We start from the raw sequence: 15,177 nt of genomic DNA on the forward strand, positions 1-15,177 counted from the left end.
TGAGCGTTATAAACAGAAAGATTGTTCAAAGAAAAAAAAAAATCATCCATCACTGAACTGCCAGCCGACTACTAGTCAAGGCTAAAGCAGGTTTGCTGTTGTTTTAAGCCATAAACCAGGTCTGAGGCAACTAAATAAGACTGTTGAAGATTTACTAAGGAACTTACAGTCACCCCCCACCCTACCCCCGCCCCCGCCACCAAATACATAGTGTGTCTATGGTTTCCAACAACCTGAGTGTTCGCATATGAGGAAATCACCGTTGCAACACATCTGCGCCAAGCTTGTGGACTGTTACGGTTCACAAATCAGCCTTTCGTCTCTTGTGGATGGATCTACTAAACATAGCGAAACCCAGAGAGCTGATCAGGCACGTTGGCGGAGTATGGAAAGCATAAGTCACGTCCTACTGGCCGTCATTTTCCAAGTATAGAAATAGCTAAGACCACAGATTCCCTCCGTTGGCCCTTAAGATTAACAAAACATTCCTTTGGAGGAAGAAAAAAAAACTGGTAAAGCAATCAACATAAGAGTTTATATGAACATACAAGCTTCAAATATCTTGCATGACTTCCTAAAACATTATGGCCTTCATCCCTATATCAAAACATTGATAAAGGTTAACACTGACTAACTATATATGTCATTCAAGGCAAAAATCAAGAACAGCTGCACTCATTAGCTGCTTGCCACTCAATGGGATTATGTGCATAATTACTCTGATCATTGTAATTCAGGTGAGAACTACTGAAATCTTACACCCAAGTGAAATGAAAACAATGGGCCTTTGTCAAGAGTAACGAAGGCACACAGTAACAGATGGAAAAGATGTACAGCAACGGGTAAAAGACAGCTTAATGATTTTATAGGGTTTCACTGTTTTTAAGATACCCAAGGTGCTGTGATGAACAACGCTGGTTTATAAAATCAAACAGCCATTGACTTTCATGTTGTGCAACCAGCTAGCTCTCATAAGCATATCCAGCCTATGCTGGGGGGGGGGGGGGGTGTTAGGTTAGTCATATTATGACAAGTTGGCATCTTTATGCCCATCAAATTGTCACTTTAAAGAAACCGCTGATTTAACTTCAGACATAAATGATAATTACTGTGGCAACTGCCCAATGTCTATTTTTGGGGGCAGAGTAGGCTTCTTTACTGTAACACAGAGAAGCACAATGATGTGCAGAGGAGCGAGTCAGAAGCTGACATGCTATATATTTTTGGGTGTGAATTCAGACAAATTCTGACGCATCATGGGCAACAGGATTGCTTACTGAATGGTTGCACTCAATCCACTTAACCTGGAGGGTCTGTCTCGGTTTATTAAGGTATTTCACTGTAAAGTGGGGAGAAAAATTCACAAAAATGACAGCAAGTGAAATACTGAACAATAAGCTGCATTCAACAGCCAGGCCGGCGAAAACGAAAAGTGAAACTCATGGGACGGGGATAGGATGGGCAGACAGGACATCCGCCCCCCTGCCCCCTTTCCCACCAGGCGCAAGGAGAGAAGGTGCCAGAAGCCCCACCTGGCAGTAACGAGGTCGTCACCCTCCGGAAGGAAGCAACGCCCGGTCATCTTGGGATGTTCTGGTCAGGTTCAGGGAACAGGCCCGGCCACCCCGTGAGAACGCGCAGAACCCTCCGGCACTAACGTGACATGTGACACAGTTGAGGACGCCTCAGGCCAAAGCCTCATCCTGAGTGTTACGCAATTGCAGAACCTTGGCGGTGGTTTCAAGTTTCAAAAAGCGGCTATATAACTAGGAATACAACAAAAAACAAAAGCAAAGGGAAGGTATGACAAACCGGGATACTCATTAAAAAAATCTCTTTGAAAAGCAAGATTTGGTCACAGCTCCCTAATTTAGTCTGCAATTGTTTTATAAATAAAATAAAATAAAATGAATGGACGTGAAATGCCATGACGCATGTAAAGAGTGTAAGACACAAATACACACACGTCACCTCCTAGAGAATTAAGCACATGTGATTATTACTGTAGGTCGTGCATGTCCACATGATCTGCTATGCAAGTTTTCTTTCATACGAAACAGCTCATGACATGTCACCCAGCGCAGTGAACTCCCCTGCCTTGAGCTGGCTGGGATCAGCTCCAGTCCCCCCCCCCCCAACCCTGGAGTGGATAATCAGTTTGGAGATAGATTCATCCAGAAGGGCCAGGACCGGCGGAGTTCCCAGTCAGGTGCATAGAATGAGACTAAAGAGACAGCTGTTTAAGAATAAAGCACAAAGAAGCCTTCAAAAGCCGCCTGCCGGTAGAAACTTGCCCACTACCCCCCAACTCCGTGTTATGATTCAGGGTCTGGCTGCTTTGGCTGAGCAGGCGGCTGCGAACCAGCCACACCAACCACCCCCCCCCTTAACAAGCTGCTCCAGGCAAAAAAAAGAAAAAAAAAAAGAAAAAAAGAATTATGATTACGAAATAAGTGAAACAAGCCAACAAATAGCAATTTAAAAACTTTTACGAAGGGGAATCCACAGAAAACAGAGTAATGGGGACTGTCAACCTTTATCGTGGAGGCTATAATTCACAGGCCTAGGTCCTAAAGACAGGCTGGCTGCACTGACACGTCGATCCCATGGAGTTTTGGGTCAATTAAAAAAAAAAAAAAAAAGAAGCCATACTTTGCGGCAACTAACTACTGGGAGCGGAGAGTGACTCAGAGCGAACAGCACCCTGGAGTTACGAAATCGGCCTGACTCAAACAGTGGACACATCTGTCCCTGTGTCTCACTCCTCCAGCACCATACTAATCGAGCCTGTTACCACACCGTGTACTTAACTTCGACAGTCTTCTGGCTGAATCAAACTGCCGCAGGGCCCTCAAATCCTAGGGGGAAACTTACCTGCGGTTGGGACAATGCGGAGCACAGCCCATGCACGTTTCCGAGTTTGTTATAACTTGCCAAGTTGCTTGGATAACAAAACAAACGCGACGATAGGGCCATAATACTTAGACAGCACTTCATCACGAGTAGTCCCAGTATTACTCTTAAATCACAATACATTTACCAAAAAGGTTCAATCAATGAGTCTGCGTTTATGTGGTTCTACCCTTAATATCAAGTGGTGGTGCAATAAATTAATAATGAATAAAATCACTCTGGTGACTTGCGGGGTTATGTGGCTTGGTGGTTTAGGAAGCTGTGCTTCTGATTGGTTCAAATCCCTAGGTCACTGAAGGGCCTCTGAGAAAGACCCTTAACTAATTGCTAACTGCATTCTCAAAAAAAAAACAAAAGAAAAGAATGTACATGACTTTGGATAATGGTGTCGACTAACTAAGACACAGACAGCAGCTTCAGTAGCCAGCATTTTCTGGTGTGCAGGCATCTGGCATCACAGTCTTTCCAAGTCTCTGAATTATCACGTTAGTCCACAGCAGTTAACCTAGCAAAAAAAGATTTTAAAATCATCATTGGCAGAGCACAGCACACAAAAACCTGGGAACGATGCCATCGGCCCGTTTCTGTGTGCTGGGCAAACAGACACCGGAGACACACAAACAGAGCAGCCACGCCATGGGGCACCCGCCCTCGGGGCTTCAGCCGTGAGCCGCGCCATCGTGAAGGGCCGCCACAAACGCGCATGGGGCCCCTGCCGCCACCCCGGCTCCACCTCACACGTCACACTCCGCATCCCTTCCTTATTTATTAATTGCCGATCTTTTATACGCAGCGGGTCATGGGCGGGACATGCGGAGGCGCCCCTGCGGTGCGAGGATGAATAAAAGCTCCCTCGAAACCCTGGGCGCAAGTGCATGCGGATACATAATAGTCCTGAGCTGAAACCTAAAACCGAAACGTGTACCGTCCCGCTGCGGACGACTATGGGGATAAATCTTTTATGGCGCCATGGAGGGCTGCTGTGTATAGACCCCTGACGGCGGCAGAAAGGCAAGAAAGGCCCTGTGAGATCTCCACCCGCAGCCCCGAAGGCACGGCCTGGCTGCACCTCCTCTGGCTTGCAGGGTCACTTTACCTCTCCATGTATTATTCAGGCCTTGATATTGTCTGGGGGGGGGGGGTAAGGACAGCCTTCATGTCCTAGTCAATTAAACGAAACAAAGTCAGACCTAAAATATAATTAATTTTTTATGAAAACTGCATAAGTGAATAATAATAATAATAATAATAAAAAACACCGGACCCACGCACACACGAGGGGGCATCATCCTAAAGGTTGGTGAGCCGGCTCAGACGAGGGAGCTATTCTGAACATCACACGTTCTAACTTTGAGGCAGCAGAGATGCCAGAGGCGTGTGTCACAGGCAATAAGGGACAGCTCAAATTAGGACCCCAGAGGTTATATACTGCCTGGCTGACGATGTCCTGAGGAAAAGGCAAACACACCAACCTGCAATCTGGACACAGATTTATCTGTGGGCTGAAACTTCTGCTATTTCCTGTACTCTGTGTAGGCAACCACTCATAACAATCTGCTTCTGAACTTTTCAGGAGCGCTTTTAGGCCGAAGTGCATACAGCCCAATCCACAAACCCACAAAGGCTTAGACTGAGGTCTGGAGGGGTTGCTCTGCCTCACGGTGCCTCACGCACCAGACCCGTTTCTACTTCATGCTCTGATGGTACAGCTGGGGAAGGCAGAGGCACGGTTTGGGTCCGTTTGAGTCTAACCAGCCTCTTTCCCAAGTTTGCTGGAGAAGAGCCCAGAAGCTGGTCCAACTCCAGGCAAGATTCCAGAAGAACCCAGCCCAGAGGGGTACTAGGAAGCTTCGCTGGTAAAAACGCCCAAATATAGAATAGTATCATGAACCAAGGGCCTGTATGTTACACATAAAGCCTAAAGTCTATTGAAACGAGAGAGTCTCAAAGGTTCCTGCAAAGCAACAAGACTTTTAATTTTAGGTGTGGTACTTTACTCTTGCTGCCCCCCACTAGAAGTTACAGGATATAACTAAAAACACACAATAAACGAGGTGAATTGATGTATACACACTGGGATGTCCTGTTAGGTACCATTTACATAGACAAACATTTACATGCCCCAGCAACACATATTTCACAGGATGAGTAGAAATTGACACAAACCTGAGACTATATTCCATGCTAATGTATTCGTCTCTCCTCTTCCTCCTGAGGAAGGTAGGTGGGTAGGTGGGGGGAGGGGAAAGGGGGCTGCAGGGCACGCATCTTATTTGCCGACCTGTCACATACAGCTCGAAGAAGGGAGCACTTGACGGGACCCATCACGAGCAGAGTGACGGAACGCGACATTAGAGCATTCCTGCCCATCGAGGCCAGACAACAGGGGTTTTATTAACGATAGGGACGGGCCCCCGACATGAGCGGAGAGAATCCAGCACGGGTCCCTACATTAACAAGAGAGCCTTTGTGTCCGGGGGTCAAAAAATCTTTGTTGGCTATTCACCCACGTCCCGCCCAAAAGATAGGGGAATCGGTTACCCAACTGCAGATGGAGATGCAAGAGAGAATAAGAGAGAGAGCGAAAGAGAGAGAGAGACATGTGCCAGAAAAGAGACAAAATTTCAAGGAAGGACACAAACGAGAAAAGGATCCCATTAAAGTACCTGGTCAGAATGAATTGAAAAGCAGTACAAATATAAAGATGTTTTAGTACTTTAAGTCTTAGATGTCAACTCACTGAGGGGGAACATTTCAACTGAGCTGCATGATGGGTTGGTGCTCCTTGGGGGGGGGGGGGCACTGCAGGGATAGGGGGAGTTCAACTCCACATAGTGAGTGAGTCATGCTGTTAAGCAAATAGCGCGTTAAAAAGAAGGATGTGTTTATGCGGACAGAAAGGCCACACGGCCTGTAGATGAGGGGCCCGCCTGGGGGCTGACTGGGATGGGAGATCATTTCCAATGCGGGTCCGCCTGCGACCATCACCCAATTGCCAGTAAATGTGGAGTCCTGAAACTGGCTGTCACAAGACCTCTCTACTCTATCTGGCATTAAACCTCCAAAGTCACCAGGCTGCGTCACTGTCACAAGATGGCCCTGTTGCATTGTACTCTGCAAGAAAGACCTTTTCAGAGTAGTACTCCATCATCACGGTCGTCGTCGTCGTCATCATCATCATCATCACTTACAGCAAGAGGCACTATGCAGACTGGGTCACAATCTTGAAGCAATAACCTGTATTTAATCATGTCAATCATTTATCCCCAATAGCTCAACTTGACACCTCCGTACAAGTCCGAACACAAGCTGATTTGCACACTGGTCACTCTTACCTGGATGACTAGAACCTTCCGCTGGTGCCGGTACCGGCACAGAGACAAGAGTGCTGACTTGGGATTTTCCCACAGTTCCAAAAAACCTCTCCCAGGTCACATCTGTCATGTGAGAGCTTCAATAAAGCTGTATACCAACCTCTGACTGTTGTCAGAAAACATTCAAATGTTCCAAAGTTTTAAAAATGAAACCCAGATGTGAGTCTTGTGAGCCAAGAAAGTAATAGAAAAAAGAAATTGATTTCCATTTGGTCCTAAGAGCGATTTTTCAAGAAATGAAATGTTGACAATAGGCCGGTTTAATGTGAACGTAACTATGGGCAAGGTTTTCTTACTCAAGTTCAACATCTCTTACACTGTGCTTATAGTCTCTGGATGGCTCGTAATATAACGCTACAAATGAATGATTACGTTTTCCAGTTCAACGGGTCATTTATTACAAAGATCAATGGCTACATGTAAACGAATTTAAAATGTCGCCAGTCCAAACATCTGTCAGCCATTTTCTGATTTAAGGTCCTGGTGAAGACTGAAACAGACCGTCCAAAACTGGTAGAGTCTATAAATAAACATTCTGCCGGGAATGACTGACCCCTCTTGGCAGGAGTGGGTACTCAGCTCAGCAACATCTGGGTGTCTCCCCAAACCCATTATTCCCATAGCAGTCAAGGTCAGTCTACTAGTCAGTCTAGATTCACAGAAAGAAAAATAACATCCTACCATCTTATCATCACCTTAATTATTCAGTCAAATTATTCCATACAAACTAACATGCCAGAACCTGCATTCCAAATGGTTATACACTATTTATAGAATCTTGTAACTGTGCCACTAGGTGCCAATCCAGGTGAAATCTTACCTCTGCCGCCTGCGTCTCCTGGTGCAGCAGGGTCAACCCTGTCAGGTCCTCAAGGAAGGAATGCGAAGAGTTGAAGACCTTGGACAGGAACGCAAAGCCTTCTCGCTCATAGTGATCCAGTACCTGTGGTCGGGGGGGACTAATTACTAATTACTATAGTTTTTTGGTTCGCTAAAGTCCATGATCACCATCATCAGCTGCACATCAGATGTTGAACCTATCAGTAGAAACCCATCATCACTCAAAAAACAGGTTTCTTTTAAGACGACAGAACATGGTGTCCCACTGAGGACATTTTCAGTGTCAAAATCTCATCACAGACACCCTCCAAAAGAAAATGGCGGTTGGACAGGTACATACCTGTTTGGTGTGCAATTTCTGACCAACCCTATGACGGACACCACCGTGTACCCCGCAGGAGGGAACGGCAGCAGGTTCAAACAAAACAACAACAAACTGTGGCTTCACAACACTGACATGTTTCATTGAGTAAATTCTGGATCCAATACATCTACCCCAGAGAAGACGTCCCACGTCGCTTAGCTGCATTCATAAGGCAGTCCTGAGGTAGGCGCCATAAACTAACCGTTGCCTAGCAACATGGAAACAGAAGCAGTGGAACCTTTACAAGATTTCATTATGTTTTCCAGACTCATATCCCATGATCCCAAGCTTTGACTGATGCAGCCCATAAACCCCAGAAACGGCGTGACACGGGGGTAGGGTGGAGTGTGGGAGTGTTCACATCTGGTTTATATAAGCCCCGTGCGGCACGATGGGCCCCCGTCCCTCCACTCCTCATAACCATCTCTCGCTAATTGTTTAGAGGAACTAGGTGGGCTTTTTTAGTTTTTTATTTTTCTTGGCAGGAGATCATTTCACGGCGCTTAAGTAGACGCTTTGAAGCTGCCGCGGGTACGACGGCAGACTGTTTGCAATTCCGAACACTGTACCGGAGAGCGGACCCGGAGGGAAACCGGTCACTATGAACCACTCCTGTCACAGGGGCGTTTTTGAAAGTGTCACGTCCCTCCCACCATAACTTATTCTAAAGAAATGCAGTTGTACTAGGAAGCCATTTTTATGTGCCAAAAGAAAACAAAACGGACAAAAAAGGAAAGAAAAAAAAAACCACACAGACTCTATTCGGCCATGGGATGAACTGTTTGGTTTCCATGGTAACCCACATCTCCCATTGTTGACGGGCCGAGGAAGCTTATTTCTGAAATACTAGCCATTTTAAGAATACAAAATGAATATTCTGATAGATTTAAGTGGATTTTGCAATTAAAGCAAACCCTTCTTATTTTAAGAAATAAAAAATCAAGTTTAACCACAATGAATTTTAAGGGAACAATCTTCACTTACTGAACCACAATCTGCCTGCAGATGGTTTTAGCAATATTGGTCTACGGCAGTATACGGAGAGCTTATTTTTATGAAGTGTGGGGGGGGGGGGGGGGAGATCTTATGATCAAACTTTAAACGCTAAGACCTTGCTGACTGAACTTGTTTTATATGAAATTACAGGATCTGAAGAGTTATTTCGTTTTTATGTGTGAGTGAACACCCGGGGCTGGGATGGGGGGAGGTGAGCAGGCCGCTGGCTGGTCCACCCCCTGGCATATTACATTATGTTTACACCAGTAAGGCCCGCGCAGAGCAGCCCATATTTACGCAGGGAAACAGGGCTGTTCCGCTACGCTGGCTTCCAACAGATAGCAATAAAAGCTCAAAGCGGAGCCATAGCCAAAACCGAAGAGTCTGAACTGCTCCCCTTGATGAGTGAGATATGGCCCTTTCAACACTAAAGCACCCCCATCATATGGGGGGGGGTAGGGGTCACTTAAATGTGGGGGTTAATTACTTGCATGTTGACAATGACATCAACAACCAACCAGAGCATTATTGAGACCATATGGTCTCATAGTAAAATACACACTCCAACCCCCTCGTTTTCTGTTGGAGGGGGCAAGGTTTGTATTCTTCATACTGTAAATGTCTTTCCGAAGAAGAACATGTTTCTGTATATTTACTTTTAAATAACCTGTAGGAAATTTGTAATCCAAATTGGGTATTTGGATAGGCATGATTGATAATCATTGAGGCACTTTATTGAAAATCCAAGGGAGCAACATGAAACGATACGAGATATTTCCTAAAAGTTTTCTAAATGTCGGCAGTTTGGGTATAACTTACGACTGGCGAACAGGCAGTGCACTTGTCAAAAGCCAGACTGGCTGGAAGCACGTTGTCAAATCGCGACAAAAATCCTCGTATCTGTAAACAAGGAACATAAAACGGATTATCATCTTGAGATTTTCTTGACCTTATGCTAAACAGCAAATATGTCTTTGAGTAGAGCGCCCTCTGATGTCTGCATCAATAGCTACAGTTATGAGGGAATGTACTGGCCTTAGCCTTGGAAAGCAACATATTAAACAATATATATTTTACAAACACGCACGCACATATTTTATTTATTTATATATATACATACATACACACACACACACACACACACACACACACACACACAATATAAAAATCAAGCTTTTGCAATCAAAGCATTTAAGTTGATTGTGGACACAAATGTGTGTCATGTGATGCACCAGCACCCCATCCAAGATGTCTCCTAGATCGTGCTTTCAACGCTGTGACCTCAGACAAGGTGGGGGGGGGGGGAATGGATGGATGGATTTTAAAAAGTCCATAAGATGAAATGCTTCTGGATCAAACATGGTTAGGAACCACATCATACTTTGAATTATAAGAAACCTTAAATAGAAGCTGGTTTATAAAAAAAAAAAAAAGATTTGATAGATAATTACACATAAGACATCCGGTGCTAAAACATTAGCACCTGATATTCCAAGTATATAACCATCATTGATGTTAAAAGTGACTACATTGTATATCTATGCAAAAACAGAGAGACAAGATTGACAGGCATATTGCATACCTAGGCTCACCCACTTTTTGAATAGCCCCACCCAAACAAATAGCTGTTTTTTGTAATAAATATGCTATTATTAGGTGCCTTTCTACCACAGATACCTTAATCAGGAAATGGAACTTTTTGTTACGTTCCCACTGCAGGAACGCTGTCAGATTGTAGTTCCTTGGAGGCAGTGCCGGAACCCTTTTCCATTACCTGCTCCAGACTCAGTTCTTATGCTTACAGTGATAACTTTGCTGATTGGTTGACCACAAGCCCCGGCGCAGACGTGTTTATGGAAAAGAGCTGAAAGTAGTGGAGCAAAAGCTGAGCAAATGGAATATTTTTTCTACCTCAATTACATTTAATGCATTAATGAACCGGTTTCTGCTCGTCTCTCTATATGCCTGCATCAGAAACATTTGGTCGATAACAGATATATATTTTTGCCTAAAGCTTGAAACTTGCTAGCGTTTAATATTGGAATTACTTTACAGTACATCGAAAAGATCGATATACTGGCAAAAATTTTATAATAAATTATAAACATCGTTCTCCCAATAACTACCAAATAACTAACAGAATGACTAGTTCACCCACTGTTTTTGGGAGTGGCGGTGTAGTTTCATATGAAATTATGTGCAGAGTTTAACCTGAGCGTTTCACATCTCCCACACTTATTTAGCTTAAAGGTCACAGTCCCAGTCGTATGGTGGGAAAGCGACACACAAAAGTGGCCAGATGCTACAAATGCTACAAACGTTAGCAAATATTATTTTTTAAATTTTGGATTAATATGACTCCAGAAAGACATCAGGGGATAGCAAAGTTGGTTGCGAATGTTGTTGAGGTATGTGTGTAATATTTAAGGCTTATAATGCATGTGATGTTTCTTATGTTGTAATTTGATAGTGTTTTGTCTACAAGGGGGTGCTCCTGTTTCATTGTTGTGGTGTGTTTGGAAAAACAGACTATTGAAGTGCAGAGAGGTGTGAGGTAGTCGAAAGAGGCTGCCACTGAAGATCAATAAGTTTGCTAAAGAACTTTAATAATACTTTGCCATGTTGCAGTTTGATTTCGGAACTTTACAGTGCCTTTGGACTACGCAGTGTAGATTTATTGTATAACATCCCTTGGGTTTGCTGCTTGATACTTTACGCGGTCGCTGTGTGCGAAGCTGTTTTCATTGCCCCTAGATCTGCTATGGGTGCTTGTTCAGATTCTGAATATATTGTCTAGTAGTAACTGAACATAGGGGATTGGTTTGATTGTTATGGCTGTTGAGGGTTGTCAGTATGACGACACAGCAGGGCAACATATAGCAGAACACTTTCTCCTCTGTACTGCACTGTAAGTGCTACTGAGCTATACTGGATTGTGTGGGCCACCAAATTTTATTCTGGTCCAACTGCTACTTCATTTCTGGCTACACCACTGATTAAAAAGCTTCCACTGGGTGTTCCTCAGTATGTGTATTTGATCATACTTGGGTTCTCCTGTACCATTTTTATGTCATCTTTCATTGCCAAAGACCAGTTCCAATACACAAGAACAGAAGTACAGAAGTGGGTAAAAATTCCTGGATATTTCATCATGCTCCGCCTCAAATATCTAGGATACATCGGTTTAATCCTCGACAAACTAGACCAATCCTATGATTCACTGCAGCCCTAGTTCGTTCTTGGGAGGCAAGTTAGCCAGACTGGTCCTGCCAAACCACAAGTATGATCTTTGCGTTCTTGGTACTGAGATTCACCCCCAAATTCTCCACTTGCTGTTACGTCGACGACTATGAACAAGCACTCTTGGCACCTGGATGACCGGTCTGTTTTTGGTGATGCAGCTGTCAAGCAAATGGTGCTTTATGTCATTGGCTGACATTGACAGTGCCAAACTCCCCGCAAAAAAAGTTTTGCTGTTTCCTCATTCAAAATGCCTCAGACTTCTTAGACATACAGAGTGGTCCAAAGAACACACACTCATTTCCAAAAGTAGGAAAGACTTCTTTGCCTTTTACACACTTCACCAAGGCGATGTAGATAATATAAGCAGCAAAGGAAAGGAGTGAAATCCGTGTGTTAAATTCAACTTTATCCATTTACAAACAATTTCCACCACTGATCTCAGCTATACTACATTATTTATGATTTTTATTTTGGTTCTTGTCAGTGCCCCTCACCCCCAGCATACCTCCTCCTTTTTGGAGTCTAGGGATCACACTAGGAAGAATGCTGGTTTTAAGCGTCTTAAAGCCACGGTAATCACCTAACATCGAGCCAGGTTCTTCTCCTGGGCAGAGTCAGCAAACGCATAGCTCTACAAACGCAAACGGCATACACAGGCGGCGTGATGACATAACGCAAACGGCGTACGCATACGGTATGATGAGGCTAATTCAAACGCCGTAACGGATGCCCAGATACTGGTAGGATAATCAATATGAACATCCGTTTCCTCCAGACATATTAGATCCGGGTTTGCCATATAAACCAAGTGGACCGTCCTTGATGCTATTGTTTTTGTGTTGATTCTGGGTTGATTTTTTTGCATCAAACACAAAAAATGAGATTCGCGTATATTACGTCATATACAAATACGCAGGAAAATCATTGCTCACAGAGTCCGCAGCAATGGCTCGTTGATTGAGTTCATTCACCATGGCTGTCATGTTTAACAGAGGAAACTGGAAGAGCAATATACATTTACACAAAATACAGTCAGTTAACCATGCAGCCACATGAGGGCAGTACTGGTCCACTATTTTTGGATGGAGAAAAAATCCTTCTGACTCAGAGGAATAAACTGCCATTTTGTCATAATCCTTTTCCTAATGTGACCGTGCGTGTAAATGGAGGTGCAAGAGACATATAATGTACTCTTACGAAAGTGAGGTACATCTGCTCCTCCCAGTAAATGGATTTGCTCCTGTATGCATCTAACTCAAAGCTGTTACTTCACAGATTGAGGGTCCGCGCTATTTTTTAATTAATATTATTTTAAGACACATTTACGTTTACTTTATTTGGCAGAAAGCAATTGTCCAAACTGATGTACAAGCTACGCAGGTAGCAGATATTAAACAGAGCTGGGGGAGGATAAAGTGCACGCCTAGCAAATTGCCAATGCCTAAATTGTCAAAAATATATTAGTTAGAGCCTCTGGTGCCTTAGAGCATATGGGAGAGATTTACCACATCATTTTGCTGTCCTTATCTTTAAACTCCAGGCCATGTTAGTGCATTCAGAGCAGCAGGACTGTGCTTTAGCACGTTAGCCTACCTGCAGGGGGCGCCACCTCACTCACAGCACCTGGAGCGGCGCTTTAGGTGCAAAAACCCTGACCGGCTGTAGATCGGAGGCGCACCGCTGCGTGCCGCCAGTCAAACATCGGGGGCACGGATGCATTCAGCTGTTATGAGGGGCCAGCTGTAGCCTGGTATGGACGGTGCCCCTGCCTATCGTAAAGACTTGCTTTAAGGATGCATCCACCATGATGCCCCTGAACAGCTTCTAGCACAAATGTTTAATAGACCGAATCACATGCTTGTAAGAATCTATGCTAGTGACAGTCCTGTTTCCAGCATGGCACTTAATCGTCAATCAGAACTTCACCTTTGTTCCATAGAGGACTCCCCTTTATGCAGGGTTTATTAAGGAAAATGCAGTATTTTGAGGAGATATCAGTGAGATATTTCCCTCTGGAAGGAGGACAGGGGCCGACGGATTATTATTGATCGGCTGCCGGACTGACAGACCGTGAAAATGGGACTTTGCTCCTGGGTGATAATACCAAAACAAACAAAGCGATCGGGGCGGGGCTACCCTAGAAACCGCACAGCCAGGGTGGGGGGTGGAGATTATCGAGCGGAGTCGCACATCGTCCCCCATGAAAGCCAGACAGCTGTCATGACCCAAACAGAGCACAGGCAGGGCAGGAAAAAGGACATCATCACCGTGTCTGCCTGCACAAGTGGGGGGGGGGGGGGCGGGGGGGTCCGAGGTGTAATACGCAGCCCATCAAACCGGGGGCGTTTCTGCGATCAGCGCCTGCCATCCGACTGGCTTCCTTCTTATCACTGGACTTGCGAGACTGTCAGAGAAGGTTATTAAAATTACACAAAGGTAGAGCTTTTATGATTTTTTCATTCAGTCAGCGAGACCCATTTCGATCACGGTTCAAGGAGATCTATTAAAAGGCAGTACTGTAGTAATATTTGTTTAGATCTGAGGAAAACAAGTTTGTTTTTGCGGTGATGCCTTTACGAAGGGGGTGGGGAGGAATTAAACAGATTATATAAGCGATCAGAGTGGATGGATGCATAAAACAGGAAGCGACTGCGGGGTAGGCTTGAGTCATGCCGGCGACATCATGCAACCCGAGTAGACAGCTGTAACACTCGCCTTTCAAAATCATGCATATTTCTATAGCAACCTGAAGGTTATGACGGCGGGGTGTGGGGCAGGAGCGGAAGACAAACTGGGAGTATAGTAATGAAATAATCAGCAGCCGGCCGGGTGGAATTTGCATTGATTGGTGTGGTGGGGGAGGCGGTGGGGGGGGCAGGGCTTCGAGATGACTGACCTGATGAGGAACGAGGCCCAGGGAGGTGGGGGGCTCGTTCATCCGGTCGTCGCTGCTGCTGGCGATGGCGTAGCCCCTGCCGGTGAGAGAGAAGGCAACCGCGGTCACTTCCGATAAGGTGTGCTGTGAGCACCCCCAAGCCCACCCCCTCCCCCCACATGAAGAGAAACAGGAGCCATCAGAATATCTCCATATGAGGGCTGGGGGATGGGTGGGCTCTGCCTCTTAAGAGATAGTGTCCAAAATTAGGTTCTCTCCACCTCCTGTCTCTAGCTGCCTTTCTGTGCCTCCTGCCCCCCATGTACTATACAGGTATTAATGTCACCGTGTTCATTTTGGCTGTTCCAGGATAATCCTTAAAAGGCTGCCAGAGGTATTTAACATATTTTGGATCTGGAGTCTCAGAAGCGCTGTCCTTCCTTTAAAGAGGAGGGAATTTAGAATGTGAAAAGCCACAGAGGGAGTATGGCTGTCCTGCTTTTATCTGAACTGTCCTTAAAGTGCAAACGCCACCCCGCTGGACAATGTCCTGCCGTCTCCTTATCGCCAGG

The 15,177-nt window shown here is 45.0% G+C and overlaps 1 protein-coding gene across 2 annotated transcripts in view; it reads right to left on the bottom strand.

Annotated features, from left to right (window-relative positions):
- atg7 (ATG7 autophagy related 7 homolog (S. cerevisiae)) overlaps positions 1 to 15,177 on the bottom strand; it is a 47,138-nt gene that overhangs the window by 9,056 nt on the left and 22,905 nt on the right. For both annotated transcript variants that reach the window (XM_023799684.2, XM_072715553.1), the window contains exons 16-18: positions 14,627 to 14,702; positions 9,307 to 9,387; positions 7,108 to 7,230 (exon numbers count right to left, since the gene is read on the bottom strand). In XM_023799684.2, coding sequence (XP_023655452.1) covers positions 7,108 to 7,230; positions 9,307 to 9,387; positions 14,627 to 14,702 — 280 coding nt within the window. The remainder of the gene's footprint in view (positions 1 to 7,107; positions 7,231 to 9,306; positions 9,388 to 14,626; positions 14,703 to 15,177) is intronic.

This window comes from Paramormyrops kingsleyae, chromosome 8 (genome assembly GCF_048594095.1).
Source record: "Paramormyrops kingsleyae isolate MSU_618 chromosome 8, PKINGS_0.4, whole genome shotgun sequence".
NCBI classification, from domain to species: Eukaryota; Metazoa; Chordata; class Actinopteri; order Osteoglossiformes; family Mormyridae; genus Paramormyrops; species Paramormyrops kingsleyae.